This window comes from Mixophyes fleayi, chromosome 1, assembly GCF_038048845.1.
Source record: "Mixophyes fleayi isolate aMixFle1 chromosome 1, aMixFle1.hap1, whole genome shotgun sequence".
Taxonomy (NCBI): Eukaryota; Metazoa; Chordata; class Amphibia; order Anura; family Limnodynastidae; genus Mixophyes; species Mixophyes fleayi.
Genome location: NC_134402.1, coordinates 223,405,903 through 223,423,280, shown reverse-complemented (window position 1 = coordinate 223,423,280; position 17,378 = coordinate 223,405,903). Strand labels below are relative to the sequence as shown.

Below are 17,378 nucleotides of genomic sequence, written 5' to 3'. Positions count from 1 at the left end.
CAAAGATGAAAAGTTTTAAAGATAACAATTTACTTTATTAAAAAAAAACAGAAACCAAATGCGCAAAATAAAGTAATTATCTTCTGTACAAGGGGATTTGAGAATATATATAATTGTTTGTTTTTTTAAAAAACAGTAGCAAAAAAAAAAATTAGACACAAAAATGATGAGACTGCATGATAGTTGCTCTGGTCCTAGACCAGGATCCACGAAGTAGAAAAAAGGAACCTTCTTGCAGAGAGCAATATACATGTGAATAAATATAGTGGATTCTAGCTAGCTTTAAGCAAAAGGAAAGTTTGAGTTTGTTCCATACAATTATTATTATTAAGCTTTAAATTATAAAAAATAGACAGGCATCCAGTCACATCCTTTATTAGTTTAACAAAAGAAACATTGTAACAAAAGAAAATAAAAAAAAATAAGACATTCACATATTTTCAGATCACAAAATCTGGGTTGCTAGATAATGAAGATACAATATACTGTGCATCTATTGCGGCATTGAGTTCTGGTTAATGATGAGCTCCCTTGCCCCTTTCCTATAAAGGAGCTCTGTATGCATAAACTGCATCAATACACAGTCTAAAAACATAACGTGGACTAGAGAATAACAATATTTGCGATAACCAGTAACACACTTACAGGTATCAGATGAACATATGTATGATTGTCATATTGTTCCAGGAAATAGTCACATTACATTTTGTGGCATCTTTTAGTGGACATATATTGTTTGCTATAGATAAACAACACCAGATTTATCGATTGCAAACTATGCTGATCTAAAAGGTACCATCTTGTATTACAGTATCATCAAATGTAACAGCTCTCCTTACAGAAACTGGCCCTCCGCCTTACCTGTAGAATGAGCTCTGCCTGCAGGAAAAAAAAGGGAGAGGCACATATTTAAGAAAAGGAATGTAACAAGTAATCAGCCTTGATTCTATATTGTGCACAAATAGTCTCCTTGTGACAGGCATGAGAAATATCTGAAGCAGTCCTGTCTTTATCCATAATACACAAAGAGGTATTACATGTTATTTGGTCATTAACAAGTAAGAAGTAAACTAAAACAAGACAATATAAAAAAACAAAAACCAAGTGATTACTAGATTGCTCAAAAAAAAAAAAAAAGTCAGTTTGCAACTCTCCCCAAAGAGATCTGCAGAGCATTTTGTAATATCAAGCATAATGTCCCGCCCTGCAGGATTGTTTGAGAGGATGTTACGTTAGGGAACCGGAAAATCTACCTTCACCAGTTTCATCTCCCCAAAAAACAAAGACATTGCATAGCTGCACTTGGGAGGCACAAATCTCGTCTTGTGGGTTCTCCCACAAAACACTTCTGAGGTTAGGGAATTCACTATTTTGTGAGGACTCATGAAGGAGGTATGGCTAATACGGTCTCCCCTGAATGTTATAAAGCACTTGTAAAATCATAAAGCATACCTCTGTATAAATGGCAGAATTACATACAATTACACCATCCAGACACTTTTTAAATCCATTTTGTTGCAAAAAAACAAAAAACAAAAAACAGTTATTAAAACATTTTTGTCAAAAGTAATAGAAAATGTTCATGTCCAAGTTTATTTGTTTTTTGTTTTGTTTTTTTATTAAAAGCCCACCATAAGTCAGTTTGGTCTGACAAGTGGTGCATGTTTTATTGTGTTCCAGCCCACATATCATAACTGATTTAGAAGTCTTGTTCCTGATGGTAGCTGTACTGTTGCAGATCCTCTTCCTCATTCTGAATGGGCAGATTATCAGGATTGCCCTTTGGACAATATTTGGGATCATAGATCTGCCGGCCCAAGCCAAAGATCTGGCCGCTCTGATTGGCTCCTTGGTTATATCCCATCTGCAGTGACATTGAAGAACCGTCACACTTCTCTGTGCCAGTCTTTGTATCATAGATGTGTCGGCGTGTTCCTGGAGCAGTCATTCCCACCTGCAACAATATGTGGCAAGTTATATTCATACCATTATGTTTAAACTGACCATTGTTTCAGTTGGAAAATGTATATGGCTCAATTTTGTTATTTATTTTGTTGTATTGCCTTATATTTTAATACATTTACTTAAAATAGAGCTGCATAAACAATCAAAACTAGCAAAAAGTAGCCAACAGAACCACTTAGGTTCCATAACAAAGAAACTAAACCCCATCAACATCTGCACTGTTCATTTGGGGGACAGGGGGCAGGGGGGTCTGGAAGAATTAGAGTGATAAGTAGTCCACTAACAGATTCAGCTCTCTCCCAGAAACTACTAGGTGGAAGAATATGGTAAGACAGTGCATTGTTTCAATTTTTTAGCGCAATTGATCCACAAATGTATTTTACCCATGTAGACCACACTGGTAAAATTTAACACATAGATATTCCATCTTAGCTACTGTAATGTTTAAGATACTCTCTACATGGGTGGGTGGGGGGTTGTATTGAAAGCTTCGAGTCAAATATTTCGTAATAAAAGGGAAACAAGGCCTGAAGTCATCTGTAGTGTTATGATTACTTAGACAACAGCTATATGTTAACAGATTCAATATTATTTGTTTTTGAATATGAAGTGATTAACGCTACACAAGATGTTCTGATTAGCATAGAATGGCTTTTATAGTAGTTGGCTTTTATAGTAGTATGCTGCCCAACATGCAATTAGGGACTGTTAAGACAGGTATTAATGGTTTAAAAATAGTGAACTGTCAGTTAGACGTAAGGTACAGTAAGACAAAAAAATTAATTTGCATAAATAAAATCAGTAGCACTAGGTTGCATAGCTTAGCAAAGTTCACAAGATAATCTCTTCGTTGTTTTCAACAAGCTGTTGACTCAACATTAGATGGGTCGGTGAAATGATTGGTAACTGACAGCTCCTGCTAGCCCCTCCTCACCTGGCTGGCTCCTTTGTTGGTGCCCATCTGAAGGCTGATTGTCGAATGGTCCATGGGTGGCAAGATATTGTGCTTTGGGTCATACAGATGCCTCCTTGTTCCATAGGCGGTCATACCAGACTGGCTAGCACACTTATTTGTACCCATCTGAGTGAGAAAGACATTCATTTAGTAGGCCAATTTCACATTGTTAGCAAATATTCTGAATAATTACTCACTATAGCTCTTACACACTCTTACTTAATGGGAGATCCTACTCCCAGAATTCCTTACTCTGTGCTGTTGTAGTCAATGTTTCTAAAAGGTCCACACAACAGATGCACAAATAGGCTACAGCTGTGTCATCTCTGCCTCCTGATTGACATTTTGGACAAACAATTCGATATAGAATCATGGACCCCAACAGGACAGAATACATTTTTTTTTGTAAAGCATTTTAACTTACAGTTAGAAATGATAAAAGAAAAACTAGAGGCCCTTAGTGATCAAACAAACATCAGAAGAGTAGCATATACATGTATTTTTAATTTTCCACTATTAACCTTAAACTCCTAGTTACTCCAAGTACGAATGCCAAAATCACTGCATATCTTACCTGTAGGCCAATGACACACTGTCCTGCTTTCCTTGTGTTTTCATCAAAGTTTCTTTCTTGCTTTTCTGAGTATTTAACCCCAATATCCACTTCACTCTGTATGCCTTTAGTTTTTGCCTAAAGATCAGCAAAAGACAAGAGTTTAAAAGGAGGAGGTCAAAAATTATTCTACTACTCTTAGGACACTTAAAAAGACTAGTGTAAGAACACTCTTTCAAAAAGTGGAAGACATATTGCGTGAAATACCAGCTTGCAAAAATATAGTCCAGCGCTCTAAAACACACTAAGGGCTCGATTTACTAAACTGCGAGTTTGAAATAGCGGAGATGTTGCCTATAGCAACCAGATTTTAGCTGACATTTTGTAGAATGTACTAAATAAATGATAACTAGAGTCCGATTGGTAAATATACCACTATATGACAGCATACACATAAACAGGGGAATGTTAGGCACAATATAGCTATACTGGGAAATATTGAGATATTAACATGTATCTGTCAAATACACATAACAGGGACATCCATTTTGTGGCATAAACTAATTTATAAATTAATGTCAAACAACTACCGTATATACTCGAGTATAAGTCGACCCGAATATAAGCCGAGGCACCTAATTATACCACAAAAAACTGGGAAAACTTATTGACTCGAGTAGAAGCCTAGGGTAGAGAGAGAGTTTAATGAACAGTGAAGTAAAACATGAAGCTGTGGTCAGAGAGAAGGAAATCTCCCAGACATGGCATGAAGTCCCATTAATCCAAGAGGATGTTTTCCTTTCAGTTAACCATAGGAAAGAGGGCATTATCAGACCTACTCAGAGAACCTGAGGTTGGAGAAATATATGGAGTTTTGTTCTTTTTGCTTTCTCAAGTTTGCTGTCTCCAATTGAAACGCCCCACAAAACAGTTATCTGAGTGAGTGCTCTCACTGTATTGCGTTTTCAGTAGATCATATGAAGTGGAACAAGTGCGTTAATCCCCTCAGTGTGAGGAGAGGCAAAAACATGGAAAGTTCAGCTCAACATAAAGAGCGCACACAGCCCACCCCACATGCCACATTTACTGCTTACCCGGCAGCCATAGGATGTTCTTAGTACACTTGTTTTTTTTATCATGTCCAACTTCAACCCGAGGGGGGAGGGGGAGGGGGAGAGGGAGAGAGAGTTCATCCTTTTACTTACCTCCGCAGAGACTAGATCAGTCAGGGTTCGTGTGCGCAGAGACTAGGTCAGTCAGGGTTCCACCTCCGCAGTGGAACGCATGTGCGTTCCAAATGCCGAACTTCCTGTCCACGGACAGGAAGTTCGGCATTTGGAACGCACATGCGTTCCACTGCGGAACTTACGGCAACAAGCACCAAACTCTTGTAAGTTGATTTTTTCTTTCTCTTTCTCTTCAGCCCTTAAGCGGAACTTAAGGGCTGAAGCTATGGAGGCAGGCACCACCCTCGTTATGGCCGTGCATTGTGGTCCTGGAGTATCACTCGAGTATAAGCCGAGGGGGAGCTTTTCCAGCACAAAAAATGTGCTGAAAAACTCGGCTTATACTCGAGTATATACGGTATATATAACATTGTGGTTGGACGAATACAATACGAGTTACACCATTGTGTCTGTATTCATTTTGCCAGAAAAAAAGGGTAGATCACTAGAGAAGTGGTTAACAGAAAAATGAGACCTCCTACCATTGTTTCTTTCCCATAACTGCACTCTAATTACTGATCACCCAGACAACACTGAGGATACACAAAGTAAATGTACCAACTTACCATCCCTGCCAGTGCCAGCAAAGACACCTGAACTTGGGTCATATTCCCATTTTCAAAAAGGTCATTAGCTTCAAACAGGTCTACAGACTTCATCCCATAAAGATTCGTGGCTTTAATGAAGTTTGAAATGTTTTCAAGCTGGGGACAGAGGAGAGATGAGTCACTGTGTAAGTAAGAAATATTGCTTGCAATAATTCATATTAATCTAACTCTGCAATCCATTACATTCCTTCTTAATTGACATAAACCTTCAATTTCCCCAGCTCAGAGATATCTTAACAGTCTACTTGATTACTATATTACCACATATACTTCAGAGGAATCCAACCAACAAGTTGGTTTCTATTTCATGAAATATCTGCTCCCTAATAATCTCTCATACCTTGACCACCCTTACCCAGAAGCCACTAATGTCCCACATTCTTTGAAAATAAAACCCCCCACAACAATCTAGAGTGCACATTACTCTCACCTGATGCCAGTTTTGCTTGGAGACATTAATTTTTGAGATCGAGTTTGGCCTTATCTTGTTCATGAGCCTGTGGGGCAAGAAATACATTTACTATTCATATTTCTCATCCACAATGAAATTCACTTGCATCTCTAATCTATATGACATACACGCATCTACTTCCCTGGTGGCTACTAATTAATGTGTCTCCTGTTTTTATTACTAGACATATAGGAGCAGACTCAATTCAGCATGAGGTGACACTAAACATTACCTTGATGTTCAGATGTGCAGATTGCTGGCTATTACGGTAAGAAATCTCCGCTGATTTTCAGAAGCACTTCTATGGGACACAAAGGAAAATGAGCGGAGATTTCTGTAAAAACTCCTGACGCAACGTATCTTCGCAGACTGTTCCAGAGGCACATCGCATCAAATTTAATCTGCCCCATAATGTTGTTGGATAAACACATTAAGGGCTACTTGGTAAGCATCTACAGATATTAATGGGCAAATGTTTGGAAACAGGTTAAGAAAACCTTTCCTTGCCAGTATCGCTTTCAGCTTCTATCTGTTTCTTGTGGTCATCAATATCAATTTATACAGCAAATTTCGTAGCGCTTTACAATCGGTCTACCTTTTGAGGTGAAATTAACATGAGCACAAAAGGGGCATTAACGGAATCTGATGCATGGGTAACTATACAAAAGAAAAAAAATCTAAATATTTACTGTAGAAAAAAAAAACAAGACACCCCTACCTCATTTATAAATTTGCAACGTTATGTTTCCTCAACATTGCACTCTTCCTCAAACAAGTTAGTAATAAGAATTGTACATAACTTGCACCTGATTATTCTTTGTGTACTAATGAAATGTACAGAAGCACCAGGTCTGTAAATAATCTCATTCAGTTGACTGGTTTTATTAATTAACCTTTAACATTATGTTTTGTACAGCTCTTCAGTGTAAACCGAGGGTACTTCCACGTGCAAATATTCTATTTTACCACAGAAAAATGCGAGAGTGTAATCTATGAATAAAAGACGATATTTTCCCTTAATATAGGGCATTTGTGTTTTCCCTGCCATCACATACTTACTCGCACAAGATGACACCATCTTTTAACCCTTTCTGAAAGTCTGGGCCAATGGACATTCCAGTTACCTCCTCAATCCAGACTTGAAGCTCAGCCTCCTTCTGGGGATCATATTTCTGAGCCAACTAGAAAATAAGGAGAGGAATAAGAATAACTTAGTCAAAGTATTTATTCTGAACAGATAACTGTGAATTGTGATTACAATCCAACACACACCCAAGAAATTATAACAGTAGGCAAATTGTTTTAAGCCCCTTTGTATAGAAATGTACTCTTTTGTGGATGTCTTTAGAAAGAAACACACAGCTACACACCTTAGAATAATTATTTTGGGTTTGTTTTTAGTGCGGTGACCTTTTGCAGGTGGAATTCAGCGCAACAGGAGAGTCAGAATAAGAAATTCAATCATCCACAAATACAAAGTAGCCCCCACCCCACCCCGGATTTTGCAATCGCTTTTCCATATCTTTCAGATTGGGATGTGTAATATTGAGTAATTAGTCTCAATTTTCCCTGCGGGACAATGTGTCAGTGCGTGCAACAGCGTTGTGTCTCTTCACAAGGTAGTCTTACTCCAATCTCAGTCTCGTTTGTAAAAGCAGTCACTTGATTTTATCAGTGCAGACATGCCGCAGAGAAAGCGATCATACAAGCTTTTAATATCAAAGTGCTGTATTTCACATTATTACACAACACTAGTAAACAATTATTTGTTTTAATCCCAATATATGTTCAGATAACAAAAGGGAATACTTGTATGGGGGGAAAAAACAACTAAATACTGCTACAGTGACAATATAATAATCTGGCACTATGACTGTCAAATACAATCAGGCTGAGTGACTTTATTCATTTTACAAGATATTCCTGATATTTACATTACTTAAAAAGGAATATATACATTAGTTCTCAAAATCCCAAATATTTAGGGTGGAGGCTTGTTAACTTTGTTTTATTTGTTAAAAGATGGCTTTAATTTGGCCACACCAATTTTCCCTAGTTAAAAATAAATATATATTGGCTTGCTGGTGATTTTACTTGTTAGAAGTTGACACAGCAGGTTATTAAAATAAAATATAGGTCAATTGTGTCTATGCCAAAGTCATCAGCAGAGCAGCTTCAGCTGTGACATTTTGATGACAAAACTTGTATAAAGTTATTTGAGACTTGATATGCAGAACACATAACTGCAAGAACTGAGTTTAAGGAGTACAAAAGTGTATATATTATATATATATATATATACACACACATATACATACACACTTTTATACATACATATACACACTCTCAAAACTGCCAAATAACCAGACAAACCTTATGTGTGAAGAAACATATTTGCTTTTTTTTACTTGTAGACACAACCCATTCATTTTTTTAGATACAAATAAAAATAAGGAATTTAATAATAATATACATCACACTTAGGGGCAGAGGTGAAACTTTCACACATACATCACATGCAAAAACATAATCATTTGAAAGGTTTAGGATTTAAAAGAGACGTTGGGTGAGGTGTTAAGTGGATCAATTACATTGTGATTTAGTTTGATGAGGTATTTGTTCAGTGAGTTACTTGTATAGTTTAGGACTATGCTGCCATCACACAACATATTAAAATCTTAAGCCCAACAGTGTGTAGTGAGAGGTAGTTGTGCCAACTAATCTGTAAATGTCTTCAGTGTGCTGAAAACAATCAACTTATTATTAATGATGTGTTGGAAGATAATTTTTGGTAAGTGATGCACAAGAGAGAAGAGCTACTGTACCCAGGCTGAGGCTGCAGATCAGTGTATTTCACACGTATACAACTCTGCTTCTTGCACCTAATTGTTTTCATCACGTTCAATCATGGTAAAACAACTTATACAAAAATATAAGTTGTTGAACTACAAGTACATAGAGAACATGAACATTTGATTCCCCCAATAAACTGAAGGAATAAAGATTCACATACAATACACAGAGGGAATGAGAGCAAATGAGAAAACATTAACACGGAAAGAGAAAGTTTAAGTGAAAAACTTTGTCTGCAGCGGAGTTACCTGAACTCCTTAACCACCGCCCCAACCCTGCCCCCATAAACTAAATATCTTACCCTGTTCCTAACTTCTGCTGACAAACCATAGGACGGACCCTTGTTAAACTGGGTACTCATGCTGTCTGTAGCTGGAGCTGTCTCTTCTCTGCCCAATCTTTCACCCCTGTCTCTCAGTCTGTCTGCCTCTACTGTTTGTCTGAGTCAGTTTCCTCTGATTGAGTCAGTGTCTGTGTCCGGACCCCTCCTACCAGAATCCAATTGGTTGACAATAAAAATCCCCATATATGGGCAAAGAGCTCCGAATTCCTCAGGATGGGTATTTCCTGCCAATCCCAAAATCTGAACAAATTCCCTCAAAGCATCCGGCGTGAGAGCAGGTACTTTGTGTATGGGGTACACCCAGTGTGCAGGTCTAGGTCCCTGTGCACTGATTCACTGATGCCGCACCCTGTGAGGAGATGCACAGCTGAGCTGGAAGTGTCCTAGTAGTCAGCCTGTGCAGGTGTCAAACCTGTACACATATAGCGACTGTGGTTTGTACATAAACAGCTATATTTGAAATAAAAAAATGAGCACCGCCTGAAGCTAAAATGGGATTTTTTTGGTGACCACTTGAAAGGTTCTAATGGTCAGACTCCCGACACTTTGTCAAAAGCCATACAATATATGATAATGCTTAAACTACTGTATATATTAGAATCATTTGTTATTATAAAGAACATACTTCTTAAGGAGATATTATAATTTTCCTCCAAGTATTTTAGTTACAGTGAATGTAGCTGTGGAAGGATACTGGGCAACCTAACCTCCACCACAGACAGGCCTCCCCTTGTCACTTCTTACATCGTGTGGAGCAGACAGGGGACATAAAGGAGCACATCTCCTGCATCACAAAAAAACATATTTTTATGGTGCAATCAATTGTGTCCTGCCACACTTACTGGGGTTATCGTGTTCCGCTGGCCCTGTGTGACATCACACACTCACAAACTCCCAGCCTATCACTGACACAGCAGTACACTGTCTGGTCATATTGATTAAAACGTGCCCACTTGCTAGCCAATGATGAAGGGGGGCACACTGGGCAGCCAGTGCTTAATGTGCTCAACGTGGAGATGTCATGGAAAATAAAAACACTGATGTCACTCATACAGTGTTTTTGGTGCCTGCAAAATGTTGATGATCAAGGCAACTGCCTCACTTCACCAAATGGTAATGCTGGTCCTGAGTGAAGGGCAATTTTCTGCAAAATATGCCTCTTTAAAAAGCAAAGTCTCAAAATACAGGGATTTATTTGTTTTTGTTTTTGTTCTGTTTTTTTTAAAAAATGATGCGGTCTGTTTTGTGAGATAGACCTGGGGTGCAGCAGCGACAACTGTCTTGTTAATTGGCCCTCGCTACATTATCTACCACTTCGCATAATTATGTGAAAAGGTTGCTAAACAAATGCTAAAACAGCCAAGTAGTCAACACTTGCCAAAAATAAATAATACATTAATGTTCAGTTTCCTCAGTACACTTGCTCGGCTGTCTGAACATAACACAGGCTGCATAACTACAGGGCAGCTTTTTTTAACTGATGAGTTTTAGTGAACAGCATCTTTTTACCCTCTGTTTCCGTGTACGTTCATGGGCTGGATGGGGAAGGGGGCATCTGCTACCCGGACTGGTCCCAAAGTGGGCTTGCTGCATTTTTTTCCTTTAAATGTTCCCAATAGGGTGTTGAGCCGAGGCATTGCCCTCCGGGCTAAAACTTGCTAGCTAGCCCCTGTGTATGTTCCAATAGAGTTTTCATCATATGTTTAGTACATATCCCTGATTGCATAAAAAAATGTTTGTGCTATATAGAATAAGGGTTTATAATATTAATTTATAGATGTGGCAGTCAGAATGATTTGTTCTAAATTGGAATTGATCCAAAAAGAAACAGTCCATCTCAAACATATACAAATATGCCATTTTTAAAAGCCCTGAATTTTTGTGAAAGTGGAGCTAAACTGAAAAAAATAAACAAAAACACCTATTTTAAAGCTTCACTGCAATCCAAGAAGGATGGGGAAAGTTAGATGGATGGCTGGTAGGTTTTGAGAAACAGGTGGGTTTTGATTTCCCCTTTGAAGGTGCTTAGATTAGGTGACAGATGGATGGAGCGAGGGAGGTCGTTCCAGTGGAGGGGGGCAGCACAAGAGAAATCTTAAATTCTAGTGTGGGATGAGGTGATCAGTGCAGTGGTAAGGCGACGGTCAATGGCCGAGAGCAGGGAACGGGCAGAAGTTTGAATGGAAAGGAGGTTAGAGATATAAGGGACAGTAAAGTGTGAGAGGACCTTGTAGGTGAGGGTGAGGAGTTTAAATAGGATTCGGTAGGGGAAAGGAAGCCAGGGTAAGGCAAGGCAGAGAGAGGAGGAGCCACATGAAAGAACGATAAGTCTTGCGGCCGCATTGAGAAGAGAGCGAAGGGGGACGAGAGGAGAAGGTTACAGTAATCAAGAATGGAAATAATGAGTGCATGGATAATGATTTTGGCGGCATCCTGAGAAAGGAAGGGCCAGATGCGGGCGATATTCCCTAGTTGAAAGTGACAGGATTGGGCAAGGGATTGGATGTGGGGGGCAAAAGAGAGTGAGGAGTCGAGGGTGACACCCAGGCAGTGGAGTTGGGGAACAGGAGATGGTGGTGTTATTTATGGTTATGGAGGGATCTAGGTGGGGGGAATATTTAGAAGGAGGGAAAGCAATGAGTTCAGTTTTAACGTGAAGACATCCAAGAGGAGAAGGCGGAAAGGTAGTCAGAAACACGAGAGATGAGGTGGGGGGGGGGGGGGGGGTAAGGAGAAGAGAGTTGAATGTCATTGGCGTAGATGTGATACTGAAGACCAAAGGAACAGATGAGCCCAGGGAGGTAGTGTACAGTGACAAAAAAAGAGGATCAAGAACTGAACCCTGAGGGACTCCAACGGGGAGGGCAGATAGGGGTGAGGAAGAGTCAGAATACAAGTGAGAAGTGGGTGTTTGAAGGAACATGTGACAATGCCAGTGGAGAGTGACAGATTAAAGAGGTGTGCAAGGTGGGAGCAACCGAGGTGAGAAGGGATGGGATCCAGTTGGCAGGTAGATGAAGAGGGGAAAGAATGAGAGAGTGGACTTCATCACCTGATGTAGGGTGGAAGGAGCACCAGAGTTGATTGTTGGGGGAAGGTGGAACAATGAAGGTGGCTGGAGGGTGAAACGAGGAGGAGATGTCAAGTCTGATTGCCTCCTTTTTCTCCTCGAAAATTGAGGCTGTCAGTGGCAAAGAGTGAGAGCGGGATAGGGGGTGGGGGATGGGTATGGAGAGAGATAAATGTGGCAAAGAGGAGGACTGGATTATAGGACTGAGAATAAATGAGGGACTTAAAGAAGGATTGTTTGGCAAGGGAGAGGACAGAACTGTAGGAGGAGAAGATAAACTTAAAGTGAAGGATATCAGCCAGGGAGTGAGATTTCCTCCAGAGGAGTTCAGCAGCGCGAGTGCACTTCTGAAGGAAGAAGGAAAATTTGTATTGCAGTGGTTGGGGTAGCAGATGGTGACAGCAGACAGAAGAAGCGAGGGCGAGAGCATCCAGGGCAGTGGTGAGGGAGAGGTTGTAGAGAGAGGTCGCCTGGTCAGATTGCTGTGACCCTTTAAAAAACCAAGTGCAGCTGAATTTTGAAAACACAGGAACATAAATATTGGAGGGGAGGTGAAGGAAGCTGGATATTAAAAAAAAAAAAAAAAGGATGGGTTCATTTTGCCTACTAGTCTGGCGTGGAAGGTGAGGGGGCACTACAAACATATTAGCCTAGGGCGATCTGAACCCTTAATCAAGGCTTTGTATGTTCTCCCCATATTCACTTTGTCCTTTGGACAAAATTCTAGTGTGTGTCTAAAAAGATCATTAATGTTAGCAATGTAGTCTGAATGACCAGTAAATGAAATGTAGGCAATAAGATACAAAACAGTTAATCCAGACAGCATGTGGCTAATTAGCATTATGTCCATTGTCAATAACGTGTACCCAGCTACATATCAATGGCACATGCAATATCAAAAGCTATTAGTGTTTGTTCCCAATTTAAGGTTTTCCAATGGATCTGCTACCTGTTTTTTGTAAAGTATAGTTGAAGTATAGTTAAAATGTTACATTAAGAAATTATTTTGTTGCTTTTCTTGTTTTCTGTTTAAAAAAATGGTAAGTATCTCTAAGTTGTCAGTTGATCCCTCACATATACGTTACTTCCCAATAAGGCTTTCGTTGCTGACTGCCCAAATGTCAGAGAATGATGGGACTGTTGCGTGAAGGTTCTCATACTGCAGCAGAAGAATTATTTAACAGTGGTTGCATGAGAAGATCATTCATCAACAAAGGGACCTGACACCAGGGAGCTCATTTTCTTCATTGATTTGGCGATACAAAGGTATGGAATGGCAATAAATACATATTTATATTTATTTTATTTTAATATTTACTTTTAAAATAATTTGTGAGTATTTTATTATGGTTTACTTGTAAAGTTGCACTTCCACTTAAAGTGGTTAACATTTTTGTTCCCCACATTAAAATCGATGTAGAACGATGCGGGTGAAAGAAGCTGTGATTGCGGTTTTTCATTGATCCTCTAGCTCAGGCCTGTCCAACCTGCAGCCCTCCAGATGTTTGTGAAACTACAAGTCCCAGCATGCCCTTCCAGCTATCAACTGGTTGTCTACCAGCAAAGCATGCTGGGGCTTGTAGTTTCACAACATCTGGAGGGCCGCAGGTTGGACAGGCCTGCTCTAGCTCTTCTCCGTCTCCAAAATGTCACACCATCCCGGTTTTCAGTCAGTACTGTAAGACTAACATGGGAAAATCAACTGCATGCAGCAGCCCCCTGGCCTCTGGGAAAGGGACAGATCTATAAGACTTTACTTACTAACTAGGTAGTATTGCAGCTTTAATAACGAGTCCAGTTCCCACTTCTGTTTCAAGATAGCTGTAATCTGAGAGCATAAATGGAAACAGGAAGATTGTAACTAAAGCAGGACTACAGCTTTCCTGTAAGAGGTAACTTCTGTTTTCTGCAACTATGTGCATCTCTCTGGAATCCATGTTATACTGTAGGAGTACCCTCTAGTGGTTGTAAATAAATAGTGCATAGTTTGGAGAATGCAAGTATATGTGTGATGAAACCAGTAGCATAATGTGCACCTGCCATCAACGCACTGTGGACCTCATTTATGAGGTGCACTGGATGCACACCTTAAAATGGCTTGGTTATACATTGGTGCGCCTAGATGGTCCACCCAATGCATTTCAAAATACACATGTCAAGATATTTTTTGTCTTGGGATTAACATCACATTATTCCAACCTCTCACCATAGAATTCCCCTTTTTATACATTCATTTTTATCCTAAAACACTGCTTATTACTGCCCCATTTATAATTTAAATTAATCATGATTAATTAATGATTAATGGAGCTACTGCACCATCTCTAGTTTCTCCAATTTAGTCTTCCCACTCTCAGACCACAACCTCCTTTCCCTTAGCCTCACCTTGACCTCATGCCCTTCCCCTGCACCCAAATACACAGCGAAGTGCTCTTAACCCAATCTACATCTCATTTTCACTAAAACAACTATTTTCTCCAATGACTGCATTGTCCTGTCCTAATCAGGCTGCCTCTTTCTATAACAAAACACTCATTTCAGCCCTAGACAATGCAGCTCCAGGTACATATACATATAGTTTCTGACGATCCAAACCCCAGCCATGGCACAACAAACAGACCCGCTACCTGCAAAAGTGCTCGCACACTGCAGAGCGCCATTGAGGAAATTTCGTTCCTATCCAGATTTCCTCCAATATAAATTCATCCGTTCACCTTACAGCACTGCCCTTTCAATTGCCAAACAAACATTCTTCAAATCTCTAATATCCACCCAGTCTTCTAACCCGCGTCTCCTCTTTGCTGCCTTCAACTCACTTCTCTGCCCACCTGCACCTCCTTCTTCTTCCTCCTTCACTGCCCATGATTTTGCCACCTATTTCAAAGACAAAATTGACACCATTCGACGAAATATTTCCTCATGCCAAATTCCACTCACTACGCTCACTCTACCCGCCTTTATGTACACTTCTTAATCCACCCTTAATTAATTCTCTCCAGTAACTGATGACGAAGTCTCTGCACTAATTTTTGTCATCTCATCTACAACCTGTCCACTCGACCCTATTCCCTCCCAACTTCTCCGCTCCCTCTCCTCCACTACATGTGGACATCTAACTCACCTCTTCAACCTGTTTCTCTCCACTGGCACATTTCCATCCTCTTTTAAACACGCGCTCATCTCACCTCTCACCTCGATCCAGCCTCTCTCTCCAACTACCACCCTATTTCTCTCCTCCCCTTTGCTACAAACACCTGTCTCACTTTCTCTCTTCTCAATCCATTCTTGACTCTCCGTAATCAGGCTTCCACCTCCAACATTCCAATGAAACTGCGCTCACAAAAGTGACCAATGATTTACTTACTGCAAAATCTAATGGTAATTTCACCCTCTTCTCCTACACACCCTTCACTCTATTGGCCTATATGACACAGTTCTTTCCTGGTAAACTTACTACCTATCGAACCGCTCCTTTAGTGTTTCTACCTCTGGCACATCCACCCCTCCACTCCCACTATCTGTTGGGGTTGCTCAAGGCTCTGTTCTTGGCCCTTTACTTTTTTTCATTGTACACCTCCTCTCTTGGGGCACTAATTCGCTCATTCGGACTCCAGTACCATCTCTACGATGATGACACCCAAATCTATATCTTTTCCCATAACCTCTCTCTTTCTGTACTATCTTGTGTAAACAATTGTCTTTCTGCTATCTCCACATGGATGTCCCAACGTTACCTAAAGCTCAACATGTCCAAAACAGAGCTTATTATCTTCCCTCCTGCCAGAGTCACCACCTGCCCTCAAATCTCCCTCACTGTCAAGAACACCACAATTTTCTCACTCTCCCAAGCTCGCTGTCTTGGTGTCACACTTGACTACACTCTCTGCTTTATTCCTTATACCCAGACTCTCTCGCAGTTCTGCCGACTCCGCCTTAAAAACATTGCCAGAATATGCCCTTTTCTTACTCAACATGCTACCAAAACTCTTATCCATCATCTCCCGTCTTGACTATTGCAACCTCCTGCTATCTGGCATTTCTGACACCCATATATCCATACTTCAATCCATCCTAAATGCTGCTGCAAGACTGATCTTCCTCTCTCACCACTCCAAATCTGCTGCACCACTTTGCAAATCCCTACACTGGCTCCCTATGTCCTCCAGAATCAAATTCAAATTACTGACCCTTACCTACAAAGCCCTCAACAACACTACACCTGCATACATCTCAAATCTCATATCAAAATACTCTCCCTCCCGCCCACTTAGATCTACCTCTGACCTTTGCCTTGTCTCGTCTCTGGTAACCACCTCTCACTCCCGCCTGCAAGACTTCTCCCGTGCTGCTCTCCACTTATGGAATTCCCTACCATGCTCAATCAAACTTTCCTTTCCCACAGCCTTCAAATCTTTAGATGCTCTTTGAAAACCCATCTTTTCTTTAACACTATTCACACTAATGCACCCTAACAACTATTCCAATATCTACTCTGATCTACATTTGTTCCTCTTGTTTCAACTGTGCCCTCTTCCACTTAGAATGTAAGATCTCTGATGAGCAGGGTCCTTCATACCCTTTGTTTTCATGTTTGTATTTATTTTGTCTGCCTTGTATGTACCTGTTTTATGTATGTACTGTTTTCCCTACTGTGCGGCGCTGCGGAGCACAAATTTATGATAGTAATAATAGTAATAATCATGATTGAGAGGACATCATAATTGTGTAAATTACACATAACTCTTTTTTGTTTGTTTGAAGATTATTATTTTTTTTTACATTGCAAGCAGTGTGCCTAGAGATAAGCTTCTCTGCCACCGGAAGCTGCACATATATAGGATAAGACCCAATTTTGGCCAGCTCAACGCTAGTACAAAATTATTTATAATACTACAAAAGTATTTTGCAGAGAAGAAATAGCTGTGCGCACTTCAGCACAAATAAGGTATGAGGCAGCCATTTTTGTTCAAATATGTGAATTCAGCCTATCAGTTCACTAGGAACTAGTGTCTCATGAAGTGCTTCAGTGATTTCTCTCACGAATTCTAGCGAATTTTTATGCTCTTAAAAGACCTACATCAACACTGCAACTTTCCCCCAATAACATTTTACTATCATACAGATTCATAGGAATGACATATGTTTCTAATTTACCTAGTCATGTTGCAAATTACTTATGGTAGCAAAACTTAAGTTCCAAATGAAATCAGTGCTCTATACTCTAGTCTGCACAATCACTTTTGATTGACATATGACTTCCTTACCTTTGTTCTACCACTTTTTTATTACCTTTTACCACAAACCTAATTGACATAATGAAAATGTTCATTATATATAAGTTTATTGCAATTCAT

General features: G+C 39.9%; 1 protein-coding gene across 1 annotated transcript; it reads right to left on the bottom strand.

The window, feature by feature from the left end:
- Window positions 1-359: 359 nt before the first annotated feature.
- Window positions 360-9,072, bottom strand: CNN2 (calponin 2). The gene is made up of 7 exons (XM_075205942.1): window positions 8,913-9,072; window positions 6,818-6,939; window positions 5,738-5,804; window positions 5,266-5,403; window positions 3,495-3,611; window positions 2,900-3,046; window positions 360-1,954 (listed from the first exon to the last, which is right to left on the bottom strand). The coding sequence occupies exons 1-7, from the start codon at window positions 8,970-8,972 to the stop codon at window positions 1,700-1,702; spliced, it is 906 nt and encodes a 301-aa protein (XP_075062043.1). The 5' UTR covers window positions 8,973-9,072; the 3' UTR covers window positions 360-1,699.
- Window positions 9,073-17,378: the final 8,306 nt, after the last annotated feature.